Source organism: Lepidochelys kempii, chromosome 24, assembly GCF_965140265.1.
Source record: "Lepidochelys kempii isolate rLepKem1 chromosome 24, rLepKem1.hap2, whole genome shotgun sequence".
NCBI classification, from domain to species: Eukaryota; Metazoa; Chordata; order Testudines; family Cheloniidae; genus Lepidochelys; species Lepidochelys kempii.
This window is the reverse complement of record NC_133279.1, coordinates 10,533,523-10,558,037: the sequence shown is the minus strand read 5'-3', so window position 1 is coordinate 10,558,037 and position 24,515 is coordinate 10,533,523. Positions and strand designations below refer to the sequence as shown.

General features: G+C 59.5%; 2 protein-coding genes across 4 annotated transcripts in view; one reads left to right on the top strand and one right to left on the bottom strand.

Annotated features, from left to right (window-relative positions):
* Positions 1–338: 338 nt before the first annotated feature.
* Positions 339–24,515, bottom strand: PCP4L1 (Purkinje cell protein 4 like 1). Its single transcript, XM_073322536.1, has 3 exons — positions 23,302–24,515; positions 7,340–7,394; positions 339–2,711 (listed from the first exon to the last, which is right to left on the bottom strand). The coding sequence occupies exons 1-3, from the start codon at positions 23,308–23,310 to the stop codon at positions 2,566–2,568; spliced, it is 210 nt and encodes a 69-aa protein (XP_073178637.1). The 5' UTR covers positions 23,311–24,515; the 3' UTR covers positions 339–2,565.
* The window catches only part of NR1I3 (nuclear receptor subfamily 1 group I member 3), a 29,509-nt gene continuing 28,494 nt past the window's right edge, over positions 23,501–24,515 (top strand). Inside the window, exon 1 of one of the 3 annotated variants that reach the window (XR_012156068.1) lies at positions 23,501–23,565. The gene's annotated coding sequence lies outside the window, so the exon portion shown is untranslated. The remainder of the gene's footprint in view (positions 23,566–24,515) is intronic. The other 2 variants (XR_012156069.1, XM_073322533.1) reach the window with 2 other exon arrangements.

Here is a 24,515-nt window from a genome sequence, read left to right as displayed (position 1 = left end):
GCCCGGCGGGGTGGCAAAGGGGGTGCTCCAGACAGAGCAGCAGAGTCTATACCTGTGTCAGTGGCCTAGCGCAAGCCCCAGGCTGGGCTCTGAGACCCGCCACCACCGCAGGGGTTTTGTGGTGTTGACGTCCCCTCAGTGGCTGGGTCCCATCCAGAGCCCGGGTCCACCTGTGGGTTTTACTTTGCATGGCCACAGCCCAGACCAGCAGCGACTGGGCCCCTTGCTGGGGTCCCAGCATGGCCAGGACAATCCGGCTGGCCCAGGCGCTGCACCCTGCCACTGCCCGGCCTGTCTGAGCCAGCCCCAGCACCACACGAAGCACACGCCGGGCCGGCCACTGTTCCCAGGCGTTTTATTACGTAAACATGCTAAAAGAGCCAGTCCTCGCAGCAGCTGTGTCCGCACTGCGGGCCACATCGTCTCCCCAGGCAGGAGCTCTCCCCGCAGCGCTGCGGCCAGGGCACGGTGCAGCCTGGCCCCTCCGATCGCTCACAGCTGCAAACGGCGCTCCCTGGTGCTCGGGCTGCAGCTCCCGGTGGGCTGGGGTGGAGGCGGGTTGAATTCAATGCTGGGGAACGCCGAGGGCTTACAGTGCTGGGGTGGCTGTGCCAGCAGCAGGGGGCACAGCGGTGGGACGGTGTCAGCCCAAGGCTTGAGAAGGGCATGGGTGGAGGGGGACAAGCGGCTGAGATGCTGCATGGACTGGGGCCCTGGAAGGGAGAGAGGGGAGCCCCTAGGGTTCCTGCCTAGGCTGGGAGGGACTTGGTGCCTCTCTTAATTTTTTTTGGGGGGGTGGGGGGGTGCACCATGGGCGCCCAGTCCCTGGAGCTCCCCTCTGCTATCCCCCCTGGGGAATGCCACCCCCTCCAGCTCTGGCTCACTCGTTCCTTTCTCCCTACCCAGCCCTCATCTCCCGTCAATCCCAGCCACCTTCTGGTACCTCCTCTTGCTCACAGCTGTGCCCCGCTGGCGGCCTCTCCCCAATCCCTAGCGCCCCCAGGGCCCTCCCTCCCCACACCTTGGCACCCAGCCACACCCACTGTGCTCAAGGTGGGAGTCCCCACTGTTTGCAGTGGGGGAGGAAGGGTCCCCATTGTTCGCAGTGAGGGCAGGGGGCTGCATTCTTCCCAGTCCAGGGTGGGGAGTCCCCATTTTTCTCAATGGGGGAGAGGGGTCTCCATTGTTCCCACTCAGGGGGGAGTCCCCATTGTTCGCAGTAGGAGAGGAGGGGTCTCCATTGTTCCCAGTTGGGGAGGAGAAGGGAGTCCCCATTGTTCCCAGTGGGGGGTGGGGGTTTCCCATTGTTCTCATTGGGGGACAGGGGGTCGCCATTGTTCGCAGTGGAGGATGGGGGTCTCCACTGTTCCTAGTCGGGGGGGTTCCCCTTGTTTATAGTGGGGGAGGGGTTTCCATTGTTCCCAGTCGGGGTGGGGGGGAGTCCCCATTGTTCGCATCGCGAGAGGGTTCTCCAGGGAGCCGGGCGCCAATACACCCTGTGCTCGCTACGTGGGGCTCAGAACAGGAGCTCCCCACCCGACCGGAACAGATCAAACCCTGGCTCCTGCTCCCCCACAGGGCCTGGATATTCCCTCCTTTCCCCCCGCCCCACCTCTGTCCATGGCCCCAGGCAACACCAGCCCAGGGGAGGGGTCACCAGCTGCCTCCGGCCCCCATGCTGCCTAAGAAAATCCTGGAGGGAAAGGTGACCTTGTCCCGCTCCCCAATCCTGGCCCCAGACCCCCTCCCCTGCCTGACCCCAGAGGGACCCCGGAAATTGAGTGGGGCCTGACCTGTTTAGCTGCAAGTCAGGCCTAGTCTCATGGGATTGGGGGCACCCTGCAGCACTCCCCATAGCCTAGGGCCCTTCCCCCTCCTGGCCTGGCCATAGGCCCTGTTCCCCCACCAGCCTTGCCTGCCCCTCGTGGTCCTGGGCCCACACTCCCCACTTGGCTCTGATACCCGCCCCCATTTGGCTTTAGGGCCCTTCTCCTCCCCCTGCCTGGCTCTGGACCCCTTCCTGACCCTCTCCTTGGCTCTGCAGCCCTGCCCCCCATCTGGCCCTGAGCCTCTGACTGTCCCGGTCAGGGTCCCTGGGGAATGGGCCGGGGTTGATGGGAAGCCCCTTAGGATGGTGGGTGCTCAAGAGCAGACCCCATCGTGCCAGCAGTCGGATTGGCCTGGGCTGATGGGCAGTTATGCCTGACTGGTGCTGAATTCCAGCCCAGGACTCTCCCAGGGCTGCCCCCATGCTGGCCTCCGGCCCGAGGCCCCCAAGAGACACTGTCCATCCTAGGGCCCATGGCCCCTTCATGGCTTTGTGAGGATGGCACCAGGATCCTGCTGTGCCGACATCATGGCTATAAGAGGATGCCCTGCTTTCCCAGACAGGAGCTTGGCATGTGGGTGCAGCTGGGTCTGGGGAGCCCCTCGTCCCCCGAAACCAGGTACATAGAACGTGCAAAATACCAACAGCCCACACTGGGCTGGGCAGGAGCGAGCAAACACGGGGCTGTGCTGGCAGAAGGGGGATGGGGGACTGTGGGGATGGGGCAGGAGAGCTGCTCAGGGGCTGGGGTCCTTTTTCCGTTTCTGGAAGCGGCGGAACTTGCCCTGGATAGCAAGCGCGGCCTTCTCAGTCTCGGGAGCGTTCAGGTCGATGTCTATCTCCTCCTCCTCCTCCTCCACCTTCTTGGCGTTCCCGGCTTTGGCTGCAGGGAGAACCAGCTGGCAGTCACCCCTGCGACTCCGCAGGGGCCCACACCGCTCAGGGCAGCAAGGGGTGCTAGCCTGCAACTCCTGCCAGCATCCAGCCCCCCACAGGACCAGCCCCCCACTGCCCAGGGTCCCCCAAAACTCTGGGTGCAATAGAAAGTACCCCACCCCACTCCCATGGGCTTTGCCTCCCCTATCAGCATCCTTGATTTTGCTCAGTTAATGCTGATGAATGCCAAGTAATGCACATTGGGAAAGTCAACGTATACACTGGCGGGGTCTAAATTAGCTACTTCCACCCCCAAACGAGGTCTTGGCATCCCCTCAGACAGTTCTCTGGAAATGTCCACTCCACGTGCAGCAGCATTCCCGTGGCTAGGGAGGTTGGGACCTACCGCAGCCAGGCTGCTCCCTGGAGGTTAGAGAGGCAGCGTGGGCCAGGTGATAGCTTTTCTTGCACCCACTTCTGCTGGCGAAAGAGACAAGCTGCCAGCTCCACAGAGCTCTTCTTCAGGGCTGGGAAAGGTCCTAGGAGCTTGGCTTTCCTCTCTCCCCAGCAGCAGTGGGTCCAACAACAGATATTACCTCAGCCCCCTTGTCTCTCTAGAAAAGGGACAGAAAATATCAGAACGCCACTACAGCAATCCAGGGGGTCCCCACCCTTGAATACTGTGTCCAGTTCCAGTCACCCCATCTCCACAAGGAAATAGTGCAACTGGGAAAGGTTCAGAGAAGGGCAGCAAAGGTGACCAAGGGTTTGGAACGGTTTCCAGCTGAGGAGAGACTACAAAGATTAGCACTGTTCAGCTCAGTAAAGAGACAACTAAGGGGGACCTGATAGAGTCTATAAAATCTGACTGCTCTCTAGGGAAGTGTTATTTTACTCCTTCACACAATGAACAGGCAGAAGGTTTTATACAAACGAGGGAACAACACACAACTAACCTGTGGAACTCATTGCCAGGGGATGTTGTGACAGCCAGAAGTATAGCTGGAGTTCAAAAACAACTGGCTAAGATCCTGGATGATAGGTCCATCAATGGCTAGAAGCCCACACGGTCGGGGACACAACCCTTTGCTTGGGGCGACCCAACCCCCTGACTGCCAGAAGGGGAAGATGGGGTGGATCACTTAATAATTGCCCTGTTCTGTGCATACCCCCTGAAGCTCTGGTACTGGCCATGTGTACAGACAGGAAACTGGGCTAGATGGACCACGGTGTCATCCAGTATGGCCGTTCTCACTGTCCCCCAGGAGAGGCACTCCAGTCCCCCAACCCAACCTTTTCCAGCAGCTGCCTGTGCCCAGAGGGCGTGGGCAGTGTCCCCCTCCCAGGCTCCTGGATGTGTAGGGGAGAGGCCCAGCGGGGACCCAGGACACAGCCATGGCCCCAGCAGCCAGGGATGGCGTGGCATGCAGGCCGGGTGAAGGGACGCTGGGGGCAGCTCCCCATGGTGTGTGGGGGAGGGCATGCTGCAGGCTGGCACAGAGAGGAGAGAGAGTGCAAAAATGGCAGCTACATGCCCCACACATAGGCGCCGACTTCTACTGGCGTCGGTGGGAGTTCGATCCCACTCTGCCCCTGGCTCAACCCCGCCCCCTCCCACCCCTGCCCTGCCCCCATTCCAACCCCTTCCCCAAAGTCCCTGCCCCAACTCCGCTCCCTCCCTGCCCCTATTGGACTCCTTCCCCAAATCCCCACCTCGGCCCCACCTCCTCCCCTGAGCGCTCCGCATTCCCACTCCTCCCCCCTCCCTCTTGGAGCTTGTTACACTGCAAAACAGCTGTTTGGCGGCGGCAAGCGCTGGGAGGTAGGCAGAGGAGTGGGGACCTGGCGCACTCAGGGGAGGAGGCAGAGGTGGGGTGGGGTAGGGAGGGGAGGGGAGCTTGACTGCCAGTGGGTGCAGAGCACCCACCAATTTTTCCCTCAATAGTCATGTGCTCGTCACAGCGATTTCCCTGTGCGGCGCTGAGGGCCCGGGTCAGGCTTGGCATTCTGCGTGCCCCTCGTTAGTGCCAAGCACTTAACGAGGTGCAACGGTTGTGGGGCAGCTCCAGCACTCAGAGGCTGCAGCCAGGAAAGAGGGTTCTTCCCCAGGGTGAAAGAAAACCAGGGGAGACCCGGGGCTGTAAGTCCCCCCTTTCCATCCCGCCTGTGCCTGCCTCCAGTCCAAGCCGGGTGCAGCTGGCAGGGAGGCTGCGCTGGTGCCAACCTACAGCATATGCCCACTGGATGGCAAATGGACTCAATGTTCCCCATGGCAAGTGCACGGAGTCAGGGGGAGGGGACGACTCTGCCCCTTTGCCCCATGGTTGGATCTGCTAGGCACGTGCCATGAAGGGCAGGGCCATGCTCTGCTGAGCTCTCATGCCACCAGTACCAACGCCCGGGCAGGGCTGGTGAGGCGCAGTGACTTGGCTGGCTTAGATGAGAAAGCAGTAAGACCGGCTGATCCCTGTCCCGCTGCCGCACCATGGGGAGCTGCTCGCTGGCCCCCTGCAGACGCGGGCTGGGGAAGCCAGGGGCAGCTCTGTCTCCCCCCAGGGAACGGGAGTCCCTGCACAACTACGCTGGGAATTAGCTTCCTCTTTCAAACCAGCTTTGCCCCAGGCCAATCAGATGAGAGTCCTGGGGTGTTTGCAGGGGGGTGTCCCTCTTTCTGCTGTATTGGATCCCCTGAGCCCTGCCTCTGGAAACACCCTGTGACATTGCACTCTATATGATTTTATGAAAATATGCTAATGAGTGTGAATATAATGTAACTGGAATATGTTTCATGCAAAAGGTCTCTTGTAAGGTATCATTACAAAGCTTATAATCCACTGAGTGTGGTCATCCTATTTGTGTGTATGTATCTTTTTGTATCTGAAACTAGAAATATGAAACATAACTGATGCCCTATTGTAATTATGCAAAGGGTGGGCCATTAACGGTGGTTTGGAATCTCGATGGCTCCCATCAATCAGGACAATTGACTGGATGGCTCTGGTTGCAGGCAGGCCTTCCTGTGAGTCAGGCTCTGAGGAATGAAGGCTTTGGGGTCTCGCAGTGCCATGTGATCATGTCACCTGAACTGGAATCCATCTTTAACCTGGTGCTTTTCCATTGAGAAGGAGGAGTGGGAACCCAGAGAGGGAAAAAGGATTCCCGCCTTATGCAAAGGATATATAAGGGAGTAGAACAGAATAAAGGGGGCTGCAGCCAGGAGAAATCCCCTAGCTACCCCCTGAGCTGGAACAAAGACTGTCAGGAGAAAGGATTGTTCTCAGACTAGGAAGGCGTCCAGTCTGTGATAGAAGCTGATTGAAACATCTGTGGGTGAGGTTTTATCTGTATTCAGTTTTCTTACTGTACTAGGCTTAGACTTGTGTGTTTTATTTTATTTTGCTTGGTAATTCACTTTGTTCTGTCTGTTATCACTTGGAACCACTTAAATCCTACTTTTTGTATTTAATAAAATCACTTTTTACTTATGAATTAACCCAGAGTATGTATTCATACCAGGGGAGGGGGGCAAACAGCTGTGCATATCTCTCTCTCAGTGTTATAAAGGGCAAACAATTTAAGAGTTTACCCTGAATAAGCTTTATACAGGGTAAAACAGATTTATTTGGGGTTTGGACCCCACTGGAAGTTGGACATCTGAGAGTTAGAGACAGGAACACTTCTTAAGCTGTTTTCAGTTAAGCCTGCAGCTGTTTGGGGATATGGTTCAGACCTGGGTCTGGGTGTGCAGCAGGCTAGCGGGTCTGGCTCAAACAGGCAGGGCACTGAAGTCCCAAGCTGCCAGAGGGAAAATGGGCTCAGAGGTAGTCTCAGCCCACCAGGTGGCAATTCTTAAGGGGGTTTCTGTAACCCAACCTGTCACACACCCGCTGGGGCACAGGGCTTGAGGGATGGGAGCAGCCAGAGGAGCTGAAAGCCTGTGTGGGTCTATGCAGTTTGGCTGCACATGCCGTGGTGTGGGGACATCGCATCCAGTGGCAGCCGTGCAGCGCTGAGCTGTGCTGAGGGACACCATGGCACGGGAAGGAGGGCAAGGCGACTCCAACGTGGAGCTGGACGGGTCCAAGCACAGCTCCAAAGTTGTTGCTCTGGGAATTTCCTTAGTCTTGGAGAAAGCATTTGTCAGAGCCCTGCCCCGGGGGAAGCCACCAGATTGTTACATCCACTTATGGGGTCTGTGCCAGGGCAGAGTCTTACCAGTGAGTTTCTAAGCCCTGCCAAGGCCTGCACTTTACAAGGGCGGGGCATCATCTCACCCCCAAGGGCGGTTAACTTCTGCCCAGTGCTTCTCAGCGCCCAGGTGACCGCAGGGCTGATAGGTTTTGGAGGCCTGACCTCGAACAGCTGCTCCCCTGAAATGAAACCGGTTCTGTCCCCAGCTAGGTGCCCTGGGCCAGTCCCTGACATGGACACACCGGCATAGAGCAGTCAAGGTGACGCCCAGCCATGGTGCCAGCGACATGGACCCAGGAATGGGAGAGGGCGCATAGTAACTAGCGCTGGATGTAAGTTGTTCATACACCACACTGCCCCCCTGCTCCCCCCGGGGCCTGGGCACAGCGGCAAGCTCTCCGCCAACCCCCCCATGAGCTGCGGCAGGGCGGCCTCTTCACTCACCTTTCTCCTCGCTGCCGGGAGCCTGGCTGGGGGCTGGGGACTCATTGGAGCGGAGCTGCAAGAGGAGAGAAGGCGCCTGTTAGCACATACTGTGCACAGCCAGGCTCTCCGGCACCCTGGCACTACCCGCCCTGGCACACAGCTGCCATGGCTGCCTGCCAGCAGCCCATACCAGGGGGCTTGGGGTAACAGCTGTTGGAGACGGGGCGTGGATCATGCAGCCAGCAAAGAGGGACTGGCACAGGCGGGGAGGGGACCATGGATCACAGCCTGTGGGGGCCACCCCTGTCTCTGTGTTTTCTAATCAGAACCTGAGAGCTCCCTGCCTCTGCTGTGATAATCTTCTAGCAGTCCTGGTCGTGAAGGGCCTCACCCCACGCGTGCCTGGAGGACCCTGCTGGCTTGCCCAAGCAGCAGAGTCTGTGCACACCCAGCAGCCGGACATACTGTGCAGCTGAGGTGCAAACTGGGACCTGCCCCATCAGCTCCCCATACGCAGCCACTCGAATAGCGGGACCAATAGGCAGCATCCTCCAGGCCAGGCAGGTAGCGGGGAGACAGTCCCAGCTGTGGCAGTAGAGGGCGCACTGAGCCAGTCCCAGCCAGGAGCGCCCCCTGGCTGTGCCGGTAGGGAGCGCACTGAGCCAGTCCCAGCCAGGAGCGTCCCCTGGCTGTGCCGGTAGGGAGCACATCAAGTCAGTCACCTCCACCCGATGAAGTGAGCTGTAGCTCACGAAAGCTTACACTCAAATAAATTGGTTAGTCTCTAAGGTGCCACAAGTCCTCCTTTTCTTTTTATGTGAAACTCTGTTATATAGCACACTCGCGCCTCCCCTCCCCCCCGACTGCTCCATCTGGCAGGCAGTTGGGATCCTAGGGGCTCAGCCAGGGAGGCAGCTCTGCCCACTACACGCTTCAACAGCAACTCCCAGGAGTCCTGCAAAGACCTGTCACGCATTCCAGAAGGGATCATTGTGTTCATCTAGTCTAACCCCCTGGGTAACCCAGGCCAGAGACCTGCCCCCAGCTAATTCCTAGAGCAGAGCTGTTAGAGAAACCTCCCAGCTCGATTTTAAACTGACCAGTGACAGAGAATCCACTGCAACCCTCAGTCACTTGTTCCAATGGTTAATTACCGTTCCTTCCAGTCCGGATTGGTCTAGCTTAACTTCCAGCCATTTCAGTGTTAGACCTTCCTTGGCTAGACTGAAGAGCCCATTGTCAAATGTTTGTTCCCCATGCAGGTACTTCTAGACTGATCAACTCACCCCCTAACCTTCTCTTTGTTAAGCTAAATAGATCGAGTTCCTTGAGACTGTCACTATAAGGCCCGTTTTCTATTCCTTTAATCATTCTCGTGGCTCTTCTCTGAGCCCTCTCCCATTTATCAACACCCTCCTTGAATTAGAGACACCAGAACTGGACACAGGATTCCAGCAGAGGTTGCACCAGTGCCAAAGACAGAGATAAAATCACCTCTCTGCTCCTTTCGAGATTCCGATTATGCACCCCATGATCGCTTTCGCTCTCTTGGCCAGCGTCCCACCTGGAGCTCATGCTCAGCTGATTATCCACCACAACCCCCAAATCTTGGGCAGAGTCCCTGCTTCCCAGCATTCCCCCATTCTGTAAGTATGGCTACATTTCTTCTCCTAGATGTGCACATTTAACCATATTAAAAACACATTGTTTGTGCCCAGTTTACCAACCAAAACCCAGATCGCTCTGTATCAGTGACCCACCCTCTTTATTATTTACCACTCCCACAATTGTTGTGTCATCTGCAGATTTTATCAGTGGTGATTTTATGTTTTACTCCAGATGTTAAATAGTGCAGGGCCAACAACTGATCCCTGCAGGACCCAACTGGAAACACCCCTGCACAATGAGAATTCCCCATTGACAGTTACATTTGGAGACCTATCAGGTAGCCAGCTTTTAATCCATTAATATGTGCCATGTTACTTTTATATCCTTCTAGTTTTTTAATCAAAATGTTGAGTGGTACCAAGAGAAAAGCCTTACCAAAGTCTATACATCAACACTGTTACCTTGATCAACCAAATTTATAATCTCATCAAAAAAAGGTATCCACTTAGTTTAACAGGGTCTATTTTATATAAACCCATGTTGATTTGCATTAATTACATTACCCTCCTTCAGTTCTTTATTAACGGAGTCTGGGTATCAGCCACTCCAGCATGTTGCTGAGGATTGCTGTCAGGCCTATAATTATTTGGGTCATCCTATTTGCCCTTTTTAAAAACTGGCACAACATTAGCTTTCTTCCAGTCGTCTGGAATTTCCCCAGTGCTCCAAGACTTACTGAAAATCAGCATTAACAGTCCAGTGAGTTCCTCAGCCAGCTCTTTGAAAACTCTTGGATGCAAATTATCTGGACCCTGCTGCTTTAAAACTGTCTAATTTTAGTGGCTGCTGTTCAGGCCTTGCCCCAGGCAGAGTGCTTCAGGGTGTGCGCTGGCAGGGATATCAGCTGCACCATGGATCTTCCACGGATGCTGCTGGACCCAGACAGACCCTGTGCCCAGTGCTTAATTTGTGCCAGGGCTTAGCCACATCACCTCTGGGCTTGGCAGTTCATAGCCCTGGCACCTCTGGGCTTACTACGTCAGGTATGAAAGTTAAAAAAAAAAAATGCTTGAGCCCCGGCCCTTCTTTCATTACACATTAAACATGGTCCTCTGGCTCCCAGCCTGTGGCACGACACAGAGGCTCCCTACGGCCTGGCTTGGAGAGAGCAGTCCCAGCAGGGCTCTAGGCCCCAGCTCAGTCTTTCTGTGCTTCCCCCGCCCCCCACGCATGGCCCATGTGGTCAGCCAGAGTGTTATGGCACTGCTGGGGCCAAAGATGGGCCTGATCTGCACTCTGTGGAGCTAACGGAGAGTGGGCCATTTCTCCCTCCCTCGGCTTCTGCTGAATCCTCGGCCCTAGTCTAGCCAGCACAGGGCCCAGCACTCCCCAGTAACCTGCAGCTCTCTGCCTCTACCCACATGGTGTGCTGTAGAGTTCGGCTCCTGGTCAACGCCAATGGCCAGAAATCTGGATCCCACTGAGTAACCAGCCCCTCCACCAGTGCCCCAGCTCCTGGCTCCCCTGAGAGTGAGCGCCAACAGCATGATGTCCGGGAGGGATATGCGTTGGGGGAACTAGATCCCCACCACCAGGGATGAGCAGCTCAGTGCCCAGTGAGACAGCTTCCACTGCAAACCCCAGCCAGGGAGAATCAACCCATCACCCAGCCTGGGCGGCAGCAGGAGAGGAGAAGCCCAGACACCCCAAGGACCCACCTGGGGCTGGGCGGTGGACGCAAGGCTTGACCCATGACCCCTTCTGCCTGCAGCACTGGAGTGGGGGGCTCTGCTATCCCCAGGGCAAGCAGCAGGGCCAGGCTTTCCCCTCACCCTGCTTTCCACCAACCTGCCTCAGCCCAAAAGTGATCTGGTCTCCCCAGGCCTCGCCCTCTCTGGTGAGGCAGCCAGTTGTGAAGGTGGGAACGGGACAGGGGCCCTGGGCTGCAGCTGGGCTCCTGAGGCCCCACAATGAGATAAACCAGGGGTTTTTGAATGGAGGTACGGCCCCCTTTGGACATCTCCAACATAGTCTGCAGACCACAGGTTGAAAACCACTGCACTAGGACAACAGAACAGACTGCCTGCGGAAGTCATGGAAACTCCTTCACTGGAGGTTTCCAAAAGGTGACTGGAGCCATCTGTCTTGGGTGGTTTACACCAGTGGTTTTCAACCTGTGGTCTACAGCCCCCGGGCGACTGCAGACTATGCTTGAGATTTCCAAAGGCGGCTACACCTCCAATCAAAATATTTTAGGGGTCCACAAATGAAAAAAGGTTGAAAACCACTGCACTACTGTTCTTACCATTAGGAAGTTTTTCCCTGAGATTTCATCTAAATCTGCTATGCTATAGTTTTAGCCCATTGCCTCTTGTCCTGCCCTCCGTGACAAGAGAGCAAATTTTCTCCATCTTTTTTATGACAGCCTTTCAAGTATTTGAATGCCTCTATCATATTCCCCCTTAATCTCCTTTTCCAAACTAAACATACCCAGTTCCTTCAGTCTTTGCTCAGATGGCCTGCATTCCCTCCCTCTGATCATCTTTGTCGCTTGCCTCTGGATCCTTGCCAGCTTTTCTACATCCTTTCTATACAGGGGTGACCAACTCAAAACTGGACTCACTACTCCAGTAGAGGCCTAACCAGCACGGAGTCGAGCAGTTCTATCACTTCCCGTGACTTGCAGGCTTTGCTTCTGTTAACGCAAACTAAAATTACATTTGCTTTTTTTGCAACAGCATCGCATTGTTGACTCATGTTGAATTTGTGATCCACCACCACAACTCTCAGATCCTGCTCAGCAGTGCTGCTGCCAAGCCAGGCATCCCCAAGGCTGTATTTGTGCATTTGGTTTTCCTTCCCTAAGTGTAACACCTGACATTGGTCTTTGTTAAATTTCATTCTCTTGTCTATAGCCCAATTCTCCAATTTATCAAGATCCCTCTGCATTTTAGCTCTAGCCTCATAAGCGTTTGCCATCCCTGCCAGCTTTGTCTCATCTGCAAATTTGATCAGTGTGCTCTGTATTCCTACAACCAGGTCATTAATACAGATGTTAAACACCAGATCCAGAACAGACCCCTGTGGAACCCCGCTTGAGAGCTCCCTCCCATCTGACACCATTCCAGTAATAGCTGTGCTTTGTTTGCAGTCGCTTAACCAATTATGTATCCACTTAATGGTAGTTCCGCCGAGCCCACATTTCTCCCGTTTACTTCTGAGAATATCACGTGGGACTGTCACCAGCCCTTCTGAGGTCCAGGCATGTTACTTCTACTGCGTTCCCCCATCCACCCTGTGTGGAAAGCTCTGGGGAGGCGGTGGCCCCACTGCCAAGAGACTCACACACACACAGGGCCGGTGCGAACTAGGCGGTCACCTAGGGCACCAAGTGGTTGATGGTGGTGGAGGTGGAGGAGAGGGGAGCTGGGTCAAGGGGGCGCGGGGAGGGCCGCCTGCAGCAAGTACTGGGGTGGGGCGGCGCCCAGGGGAACCGCTTCCTGCCCCAGCTCACCTCTGCTCCTCCTCCTCCCCTGAGCACTGCCCCCCTCTGCTTCTCTCCCTCCCAGGCTTGCGCGCCAAACAGCTGATTGGGGCCGCGAGGTGGGAGAAGTGGAGCGTGCTCAGGGAGGAGGCAGAGCAGAGGTGAGCTGCGGCGGGGAGCTGCTGCACACGGCTCCCCAAGCTGAAGGGAGGGGGCGGCGGAGAGCTGCCGCGGGGGGCTCCTGAGCCGAGGGGAGGGGGTGGCGGGGAGAGCTGCCCCAGGGCAGTGAGGTGGGGGGGGGCGGTGCAATGTGGAAGTTTCGCCTAGGGCATGAAATCTCCTTGCACCAGCCCTGCACGCACACACACACACACACACCATTCACAAAAACAGCTTCCCTGGGGTACATAACACCAGTGACAGAGCCAGAAAGAGTGGATGGTCCCATGCACCTCAGTGAGGGGCTCTCTCCCAATCCCCACAGGAGGCACTGGGTGAGGCCAGAGGCAGGAGAACAGTGGCCCCCAGCCGGCCACCCTGGCTACCATCCCTGGAGGCAGGGAGGCCCTGTTGCTGCTCCTAGGGGCCTATATGGCAGCCCCTCCCCCTGACACCGAATGGGGCCATGGAGCTGGGCCCTGGGATCCAGAGTGTCTGGAGCAGAGGGACAGGGATGGGTGGGGTGTGAGCAGAGAGAGCTGCCGGGGGCTGATGGAGAGAGAGGAGGCCAAATGGGCAGGGACATGATCCACAGCCATGCCCAAGAGCAGCGGGCAGCAGTAGCCTGGGGCTGTGGGCCTCCCCTTCCCTGGGGGCTCCTCCCACTCTGCCTGAGACCTGGGCTCCTGCCCTGCCCTACATCAGACACAAGCTTCTCCTGCTAGGGCCCCAAGCTGCTTGCACTGTGTTTACCAGCCTGGTCACTGCCCTCCTCCCAGGACCTGATGTTGCAGCCCCCTGGCCCCGCCCCGCACCCCAGGATGGGATGCTTCAGTGCCCCCAGCCCAGCCCCAGGATGGGATGCTGCAGCCTGGGCCTCCTCCCCCCCCCCCCCCCCCCGCCCCGCAGGATGCTGTGTGGCTACAGCAGCTGATTGTTTATTGCTCCCCTGGGGGGGGGGTATGATAAATGAAGCTGTTAACTCCCACTGTGCAAATGCCAGTGGAGGCAGAGCCAGAGCACAGCCCTGCGTGCAGCACACAGGGTCAGGGCTGGGGGAGCTGCACCGGGGCAGGGAGAAGAGTGGGGGGCACATGGCCCACATGGTCAGAGTGGGGGGAGCCACCCCTGGTGCAGGGAGAGGGGCTCACAGTGGAAGGAGATGCCCCAGGGCAGGCTGCCTCTGTCTGCAGCTCATCCCCCCCACTAAAGGCTGGGGAAGGATCCATCCCGCCCCTCCCTTGTGGCTGACAGGGCTGCCCTGCCTGGGACCGAACCGCTTGCAGGACCAGGGCTGGAAGGGTGGGAGGTGAAATGAGGACGGGGATTAGCCGGAGTCCTGGCATCCTGCCCCAGGGGAAGGCTGGGGCTATGGGTGAGGCTGTGGGGAGGGGTACCCCCTCCCCCACTGCTCTGCCTGGAGCCCAGTGCTCGGGCTCCGCATGCAGGGCCAGGGCCAGGCCCCGCTCCCCATCCCCCTCTCCGGCTCCATTCACCAGGCTCATTTCTAACCCGCTTAGCGATCTCTCTATTGGCTTTGATCTCATTAGAAGCCCGGCTCCCACCTGCCCCACACAGCTTTGGTCACATACCCAGTCACGTGGCAGGAGGTCCGTCTCTGGCTGTTGATCCACCCCCCCACCCGGCCTTGCTCTTGGGAGCACTGACATCACAGCGACCCTCTGATTTCTAAGAGTGCTTAAACCTGCCCTATACACCCCTGGGAGCCTGCCCATCCCCCTTTCAGCTCCCCAGAGTGGCACTAGGGTCCCTACATTACCGTCACTGAACGCAAAAGTCTACACTGCTCCCCGCAGTGCCCTCTGCAGGGAGGGGTGGGTGCTGCTGCCTTCTCCCATGAGTTGAGGGAGAGAGTGGCTCCCCTTTGTTTTCAGGGCATGTCCTCCCCCCCCCCACCCCAGAAAGCGCTCATGAAGGAGTTTGGTTCCACTCCATTGTGACTCTCCCCCGGGGCACAAGCTGGCAGCTCCGTGCAGCAAACCAGCTCTTTGTTGCCTGTGACAGGCTCCCATTACACACGCAGCCCCTTGCTGAGATAACTATCAGCCTCTGCACAGCCTGGGGCTCGACTCCACTCCCCTGCCCCACGGCCCAGCGCGGGGGACAGCTGCACCCCAGCACTAGGTGGCACTGGAGCCCTCCCCGCAGGCCGGGCTACTGTGCATTCGCTGCTCCTGGTCCTGCCAGGGAGCAGGGTGGGGTCTGCATGGGGCTATTACCCCTGGCCAGGGGGTCGTGGAGCAGCACAGCCCCGATGGGCCCCCACTGGCAGCAACAGCCCTGCCTGGGCAGCTGTGGGGATCCCAGCAAGGCTCTGCAGCTACCTGAGCTAAAGGACCACACCTGTTAGCGCTAACTGGAGCGCCTCTCACCCCAGAGGGGCCTGAGCAATACAGGGGCATCGTGTGGGGCCATCCAGGTATATTACTGTGCTACGCACAGCCCCCCCGACTGAGACCAGGGTCCCCCCTGGCATCACATAGACACACCCCTGCCCTAGCTGTGGGTGCCCCAAGGCACGAGACACCCCACCTGCCAAGATCAGGGCCTCTCAGGACACCAGGCCCTGCACAAACACCCAGCGAGAGCCTGTCCCTGTGCTGAAGAGCTCAGAGGCCAATAGACTAAACAGACCTGGGGCCGTTCCCCTCCCATGATACAGCTGAGACAGTGGGGAAGGCGCTGCCCCAGGTCACACTGAAGGCCCAGGTCTCCCACATGCCCATGTGGTGCTGTATCCATTGGAGAACACTGCCGGCCACAGGTGCCACAGACCAGTGGTCCCAGAGATGGGCACCGTGCGCCACATGCATTGCTATCCCTTGGCGAAACCCCCTTCCTGACCGCTGGCTACCCCTGCCCTGAAACCTGTGGCACATGAGCCCTGCTGTCCCTGCAGCCCCCAGCCCAGCCCCCCACGGCATGGATGGATCCAGTGCAGAATTTTCCCCATGCCCGGGGCAGCGGGGGTTGGTTCGCCCCGTGACCACGTGAGATGAGCCCAAGCAGACCCAGTGCTCAGCCTAGTTCCCAGGGACTTGCCTCAGTAGCCCACAGGGAAAGGGCAGGAGCTTGGCCTGTAACGGAGAACCTCGGAGGCAGAGCCAGCCCTGGAGAAGCGCAGCTGAGCTGGGTAGGCTAGCCAGAGGCGGGACGAGCAGAGGAGTCAGCGATGCTGCTCCGGGGCGTAAGAGCCCCCCTCGGCAGCATACCTGGGCTGCCCCAGAAAAAGGGGTCCAACCCTGATGGAAGTCGCAGAGCCCTGAGCTGCTGTGAGCACATGTAAGGGCCGAACGACTGTAACAACCCTTTGCCCAGCTCTGAAGCCTGCCCTGACACGCCCCAGGGTCCAGACATCAAAGCTGCCCTTATATGGGAAAAGGGCCCATGCGTGGCACGGTGGATGCAGCATCCAAGACAAACAGTTCCAGGGAGAAGGGGAGGCCAAGAGGGATGGGGCAGGGGTCCCTCCACTCTGCTGACGAGCACAGCGGAGAGCCCAGACCTGGAGATGCAGGGGTGTCAGCCTCCTCCCCCTGGGCACCATGCCCATTGCTCCCTGCAGGCTGGGGAAGCTCGACCAATAAGCCGCTCAGCATGAGAAAATCCCCCCTCCCAGGACAGGCTTCCTAATTACCCTAAAAGCCAGAGTGCACCAGGCTGCCAGCTGCTGACAGATAACCAACCCCCCCCACCCCCCGGCTCCCCACTCCAGGATCCCAGCACTGCATGGCTGGCTCTTCATTATCCCCCTAGCTTCCCCCTCCCGCCCCACTCCAACCTGTCACTCACTGGGCCGGGTTTCACCTCCCCTGGCCCGGATCAGCCTCGCAGCGCTGCCCCCAGGTGCTCCCAGCTCAGATGTATTTTTCCGCATGACGGATTGCTGCAGTTAGAGGCTGCCAGTCCCCCCTCCCCCCCACGTGCAGCACAGCCGGCTTCCCCTGCTCTGGGGACATGCTCTGCTACCTGCCTGGGATTTTCCATCTCAGACTCAGCTCAGTCACAGAACCGTTGTCTGGAGCCATTTGTTCTAGGTGATTAAAGACAGCTGTGTGCTTCCCAGTGCGCCTACTACACCAGGCATGCAGTGAGCTCTGCTAGGCCTGGAGTAGCCAGGAGCTCCCCACATGGCCAGTGCTCCTGCCCCACCCCCTACAGCAGCCCCTGCTGGGGGAGAGCTGAGTCTGTCCAGGCAGCCTCCCCCGCAGGCAGGGCCTGGGAACAGGAAGCCCCCGCCCCGGAGTTTGCAGCTGCCCATCACTGATGCTCACACCATCAGGGCCCTGGCCCCTGCTCCAAAGCCCAGGCCCTGCCACTTGAACCAGAGGAGAACTCGCTACGCACCTGCTTCGACAAAGCAGAGTGCCATTGCCTACAAATGCCTTGTGCCCAGCAGAGCATGCAGAAGGGGTATTGCCCTGGCAGACAGGAGGGGCACTGGCTTTGGGCACCCCACAATGCCCTCCTATTGCACCCTTGCCAGACTGGGTGCTGCGGGGCTGAGCCAGGGCCAGTGGGCTCATGCCAGGGGCTCACATCCTGCAACAGGCAGCGTCTTACCCCGCTTGTCTAACCCCCTGCCCAGGCCCACTACAAACCCCCTTCGGCACCAGCCCCTGGCTGGTGACCGCACGCCACAGAGAAGTTCTGAGCCCTCAGCCAGGGGCAATGGGAACAGACTTGCCAGCCAACATCAGCCCGCAGCTAGAAATGGGCCTCAGGAGCCCCAAGCACCAGGCTCTTGCCCTAATCACGAGACGACATTCCCTCCCTTCCTGATCTGAACAGGGCTTGACCACAGCTAGCCAGGATGAGCAAGGGCTTGCCAAGGGCTTTTCATCCCTGTTCATGGGGAACTGCAGGGAGCAGGGCAGGAGTGCTGGCGGGGGGGCTCCAGGCTACGCCAGTCCCAGCCTTTCCCAGCAGGGGGCAGCGTAAGGGGTGGGGCAGGGGACAATGTCTGTACAGTGTCTCTCCAGTGACAGCCCCAAGAGAGACCAGTGCTGATCAGCATGCAGGACACCACCCCAAACGAGGAGGAAGGTGGTGTGGGAGCAGCAGTGGCTGGCAGTGTTGGGGGAGCCTTTGAACCCCCTTTGTGAGCCCAGCATGGGGGGAGACAGCAACTGTGCATGTGCTGGTTGCCATGGAGATGGGCTCCAGCAGGTAACACCTGGGGCCCCCTCCACTCCTCTCACCAGGGCCTGTATGGGCAGCCCCCTCCCCCCACATGCCCTGTGAAGCCTGGAGAGCCCACCAGTGCTGGGGGGCACCGGGCACTGGAGTCTGAATCTCAGCACTGGATCCGGAGCCATTCCCTGCTGCTCTGCCAGCTCCCAACACTACAGTTCCTGCTCAGCCAGCCCTTCAGACCAGCCCTGCCTGCCCTCCACACATGTCAGCTGGATCCCCGGGGCATGAGCAGGGGCTCTGCACAACATCCTTCCCCCCACCCCACCCCCCGGCCCCACACTGCTGGGCTGTTGCTATGCACTTCTTGGCTGCTCCACCCCAGAGGCAGCTGCGTGCCCATGGTGCTACAGTATGGACAGAGCTGTTGGGACGTAGCATCCCACCCAAAGGCCCCCTTGTCAGTGCTGTAACACTGCCCCAGCCACCCAGCGTGGTCACTAGGCCACTTAGAGCCAGTCAGAACTTCACACAGTGGCAGTGACGGAGCGCCTGTCCTGCTGTCCCAACAGGAGCCAAGGGAGCATCTCTGGCAGCAGCAAGTGGTGCAGGGCCTATGACACACAAGGGATGGTTCTGATTCCATCCATGGCCAGACCCAGATACATGCCACTTCAGGCCCACCAAAGTGAAGTCCTCAGGCTTCGAGTTCAGAGACACCCATCGCCCCAGACTCAGCCCGATGCAAGCTGGCAGAGCCGTTACTGGATCCATTCCCGGCACGTCTTCAACACCACGCCGAGGCCCAGGCAGCACCAGGGCTGCATCGTCAGCAACTCGGCCAGCAGGAGAGAGACCGGCCCCAGCCACAGAGCTCAAGGCTGGAACCATTGAATCCAGTTGACCCCACGTCTCAGGCTGCTTCACCCCTGGAGGTCAGCTCAGGACTTTCCCCAAATAGCTGGGACAGTTGGGAGATTCTCTTCCCTCTGTCCCAGCAAGTGCCTGCCAGCACTCACGGTAGAGGAGCAAGCCTACGGGTGTGCCCATCCTGGAGAGTCCATAGGGGAGAGGACAGACAACCCGTCAGAGCCAGGGACACCACCACAGGGGAAGAATGAGCCAATCACAGCCAGAGTGCGAGACTCCTCTGAGGGAGCGACACTCAGCCCCATGGGGAGCCGCTCAGAGCCCCAGGCACATGCTGTGCTTCCCTGCACTGGGTCTCCCACAGCTTATGGCAGCTTTGGCACCTATGGAGGCGGCTGAGCTGAGCCACAAAGGGGGCAGGAGGCACCGGGCAAGCTCCACCGCTGGCCCGTAATCCCAACCCTCAGCCCCACTCTGCTTGCCTTCCACACCTGCTTCTCTGCCACTGCCCCACACTCCTGACCCACAGTGCCTAGCCTGGGACTCTACACCCCCAGCTCTACCAGTGCCCCTCAATCCCAACCCACAGCCCCGTGGGCTCCTCCAATGAAGGCTGCTGGCTCAGCCATGGCAGAGCAGTTAATGGGGCAGAACAGGTGAGCTGCGGAGGAACATGGCATTCAAACAGGGTTCAAAAAAGAACTAGATAAGTTCCTGGAGGATAGGTCCATCAATGATTATTAGCCAGGATGGGCAGGGATGGTATCCCTAGCCTCTGTTTGCCAGAAGCTGGGAATGGATGACAGGGGATGGATCACTTGATGATTACCTGTTCTGTTCATCCCCTGTGAGGCATCTGGCATTGGCCACTACCGTAAGACCGGATACTGGGCTAGATGGACCTTTAGTTTGACCCAGTGTGGCCGTTTTTATGTTCTTCCTCCTTGCACCATCCCAGAGCAGCAGCTCCCCCAGACACACACTGCCTCAGACAGGAGGAGGGAGGCCCCACCTGTTCCCTTCAGGGCTGTGGCTGTGATCAGAGCAGCTGTGGTCCAGAAGCAAGTGGGGCCAGGAGGCACATGGTATGGCAGGGTTCACCCATCAAGCCATGGGGACCATGCTCTGAGCAACCCAGGGATCAGCAGGTTAGGGTTGGGGGGGGAGGGGGGGAGCATCCCATCTGTGAGGGAGGGGGTGTCTGCCCTGTAGCAGGGAGCGGGAGGAGCTGGAATTGCTGGGGTCAGAGCTGGAGCCCATCTGTAGCCAGGAGACATATCATGTGACTGGGGCCTCTGATCAGGGGGATCTCTGTGATTGGGAGACCTACATAGGCAGTTGCTCCAAACCCAGCCCTCCAGTGCCCTCCCCCCCCTCCCCCATGCACACACACCTCTCCCTCACCACACCCCCCCCTCACTGCCAGGGCCTCCCCTTGGGCAATGCCAGCTCCTGCACATGTTACCACTGCCCTCTCTTAGATGGGCTCAGCCCTGCCAACCCAGGTCACCAGCTCTGCACTGCTAATGGTTGATGGGGATTCTCCTGCTCAGACGTCAGGGCCTGGGCTTTTGGAGCAGGGTGGTGGCGCTCTGGGCCCCTCTCACTGTGCCGCACAGCTCATAGGGAGGGCGCACGTACAGGCAGCTGGGAAGTCCCTGTGGCCAACACAGGAAAGAAAACCCCTGAGACACAGGAGGAAGAGAGTGAACTTGCTGCCCACCCACAGCACCTGCCACGCAGGGCATGGCGGGGAGTCTGAGAGTTTCTTGGGCAAAGCTTCAGCTTGCAGGGAGGCACCGCGCCCCACCCCCCAGCAGAGAAGGAGCAGCCCAGCAAGGGAGCTCACACAGTGCAAGGGACAGAGAACCCAGGTGTCCTAACAACCCTTGCTTGAGCCCCTCCCTGCTGCATGACCATGCAGGGACCGGCCCCAGGGTCAGCCTGGAGGGATCCAGGCATTTTGGGACACCCCTGTTTTTTTCTAGCCAGCTGTCAGAGGCAGGAGTGCTCCGTCCCCCAGGAGGCGCCGTTGTGCTGCTCCCTCCTTTACAGTGACAGGTACCTGGGATTTGGTGAACACACAGCCGGGAAGCAGCCTGTGGCCACTGGAGGAGCTGTTGCTAGTGGGGCTGGAGCAGGCAGCTGGTGAAGGAGAGCCTGGCGCATTGGGGTCAGGTACTGCAAGTGGGTCAGGCAGACTTTGGCACCAGAGAATCAGCCAAGCAGCCACCCTCTGCCCCACATGCTATGAGGCCCAGGGGGATCCACACTGCAGCCACACTTCGTTCCACCTCTGCATCACCCCACAGGCTCAAAGCTGCTACTTGACTTCAGCAGGACCCTACACAAGCTTCCTATAGGAAAAGCTTAATACCCTTGTGTGACGAAGTGGGACTGTTCTTAATGTTTCCTCTGAATAGTGTGGGGGTGCCTCCGTTTCCCCTATGCAGTTCTTAAGTATCTAGGTGGTGGGGTAATGGTGTATGATCATTGCAGAGCCCTAAAGGACAGGTGTGTGCAGGGGTCTGGACACAGACAATGGCTGACACCCTGTTTCCTGTCAACTGATGGCCTGGGCCCTTCCCCCCTGCAAGGTGAGAGCTAAAGGGTTGGAGAACAAAGGAATCAGGTGACCTCCTGGCCCAGGAAAGGGGAAAGCTCAGAGGAGGAGGGGCTGGAGGGAGTTTCAGTCTGGGGCTGTCTGGGACATGGAGTGAAGTGCAGACGTGGTTGTCTGGCTCACTGCCCCCCATAATGAACCCAGCTGAGGGGTCCTGTTCTCTGCACCTACAAGCTCTGTTTTAGACCATGTTCCTGTCGTCTAATAAACCTCTGTTTTACTGGCTGGCTGAGAGTCTGACTGCAAAGTTGGGGTGCAGGACCCTCTGGCTTCCCCAGGAGCCCCGCCTGAGCGGACTTGCTGTGGGAAGCGCACGGAGAGGCAGAGGATGCTGAATTCTCCGAGGTCAGACCCAGGAAGGTGGAAGCTGTGTGAGCTTTGTGTCGTGAAGACAGGCTGCTCACAGGAAGGCGACTGCCCCAGAGTCCTGACTGGCTTCATGGGGAGCAGTTCCAGAGCATCACCCAGGGACTCCGTGACACCTTGTCTGCAAAGAGCTTCTGGGGGTTCCATGCCAACGGGCAGAGCTGGGTCAGAAAGCCCAACCCTGGGGCTTGCACTCCAGGTGCATGTCTCTCTCTCCATCTGTCCATCCCTATCCCTTGCTCTGACGGTCTCCCTTTAGAGACGCACCACAGCCTGGAACTCTCACTTCGTGTTTTGTTGCCTCATCTCCACAGGGAGACGCTCTGAGAACAGAGCCAGGAACAGACTCAGACCCGCTTCCATTCAGGGCCCCGGAGACCCGGTGTCACTGCAGGGTGCTCTTTGCCAGGCCCTCTGGCTGTGCCTGGGTCATGACGGCTCCCAAAACCACTGGCACTAACTGGCTGCACTTGCTGCCCAGGGCTGTATGAGCCATGCAGACAGAAGCCTCCTCTGCCCCTAGGACAGGATGTAGGGATCCTGAGCACTGCCCACCTGCTCTCGCCTCCCCAGGGGAGGGAGCCCCGTGCCCCATCAAGACCCCTCTCTCTGTATCTTCCTATCACCTGCACATTTACCTGCCCCTCGCCTGGCGCTGGCAGGACAGCATCGCAGGGCGGAGGCCGGCTAGCCCAGGGCTGCCTCTGCAGTTACTGCCCTCAAGGGAGCCCTGCAGAGTGACGTCAGCCTTATGTTCACCCCCCAACAAGTGTCAGCCCAGAAGTGTTCAGCTGCGGCTGGGAGAGCCCAGCTGGGGTGGGTCCAGGTTAGGGTGCCAGGGCATCCCCAGCAGCTCCGGGCTGGTGCTAAACTTCGACTTAAGCTGGAGTGGAGCTGTCCCAAGAGTGACCAAGCCTGGGACCAGCAGGACTTTCACACTGAGCACCAGAGCCATGCACACAGAGCCCAGGGCCGGCTCCACCTGGACCAAGCACTCTGGTCGCCAGGATACCACTAATCACACTTGCCGCTGTGTAGGTGGGGGAGGGGCGTTACCTGCCGAGGGTGTAGCTGGGATGGGAGGTCACCTCCCCCCTTGCATCCCCACCACATGCAGCGTTGCCTAGTCAGGCAGGTGGACTCGGGACACAGCAGGCTTTGGGTGCTGGATTCCCCTGGCCCCCAGCCACCCACAGGGACTCATCCATCAGGGGACAGAGCCCAGGCAGTGATGGGAGGGGCACCCCAGGGTCTCAGAAGGGCTGCCCTCTGCCCAGCCGGTTTCTGACTGCTCCACGTCCAGCCATATGATCAGCAGCCTTTCCCCAGGGCTTCGCTGTCACCAGGTAGGGAAGACCTGGGGCCAGCCACCCCCCAGTGCCCACCTCTATTCCCCCTAGGGCACACTCAGCCCCTGCAAGGGGGCAGAGACACCAGCTAGGGAGGATCCTGTCTCCAATGGTGGGGCCAGAGCCCCAGAGCCACGGGGCTCACTGATGGTGATGCTAAGGGGGTGGGGGCTGAGCCGGGGGGCCCAGCCCTCTGGAAGCGGCTCCCCCACCCCCTCGACCAGCCAGGGGTGAAGGGGTCACCAGCCCCCGACGCCAGCATCTCTCGAGCCAACCCACGGAGCTGAGCGCGGGTGCCCGTTGGGGGGCAGAGGGTCCCCCGGGTTCCCCGCAGCCCCTCCGCCCATCGCCCGGCCCAGACCCTCACCTGGCTCATGGCGCTGCGCGGGGCGGGCCTGGCGGAGACGCTGCGCGACGATCGCGGCTCCGCGGGTCTAGAGCCGGCTGAGACCTCGCCGCCTTTATAGCATATGGCCGGACCCCGCGCGGCGCCCGACTGACAGCCCCGGGCAGCCAATGGGGGAGCGCAGCGGTCTGCTGCATTTCCAAACTAGGCTAAGGCGGGCCGAGAGTAAACAGGAGCCGGGAGGAAGGGGGGCTGGGGACCGAGAGGGGGCTGCGCTGCGTCCAGGTAGCTGGGGGGTGGGCGGGGGGTCTGTGCTGTGTCCAGGCAGCTCATGGGGGTGGGCAGGGGTCTGGGCTGTGTCCAGGAAGCTCATGGGGGTGGACAGGGGGTCTGGGCTGTGTCCAGACAGCTGGGGGGGTCTGGGCTGTGTCCAAGCAGCTGGGGAGAGGCTGAGAACTGGGGGGGGCTGTGTCCAGGCAACTGGGGGGGTGGGCAGGGCGTCTGGGCTGTGTCCAGGCAGCTGGGGAGAGGCTGAGAACTGTGGGGTGGGGGGCTGCGTCCAGGCAGGGGTTCTGGGCTGTGTCTAGGCAGCTGGGGGGGTGGGCAGGGGGTCTGGGCTGTGTCTAGGCAGCTGGGGAGAGGCTGAGAACTGGGGGGGGCTGTGTCCGGGAAGCTGGGGAGAGGCTGAGAACTGTGAGGTGGGGGGCTGTGTCCAGGCAGGTGGGGGAAGGGGGCTGGGGATGGGAGGGAGCGGCTGCGCCCGGGCAGCGGGAGGGGGGGAACGGAGGGGGGCTGCCCAGGCAGGTGCCTCTCGGCTGGGTCAGCCCTCCCCACTCCCCTCTCCATAGACGGCCCGAGCCCCCATTCCCGGGCTGTGGCCGTGCCCTGTCCCCGCACGGGATCCCTTCCCCTGGGCTGCGGCCGGGCTGCCCCCAGCACAGCCCTCGGGCTCCCGGGAGCTCAAGCTCCGGAGCGACCCAGCTGGGGGGCTCCGGGAGCGGCTGTCGCAGTTACATAACCCTTGGGTACCAGCCCCTGGCTGGGGCGCCCCGGCCCGGCTCCGCAGGAGGCGGCTGAGCGGAGACGGAGAGCACCGCAGGGGCTTTTCCAGCCCGCGCAGGGTCCCTCTGCGCCTCCCCTTCCTTCCTGCTTCTTGGCACCGCCCAGAACCCGCCGATCTCCTCTGTGCAGGCAGCCCCGAGGGCAGACACCCTCTAACCGCCCCCGTGCAGCCC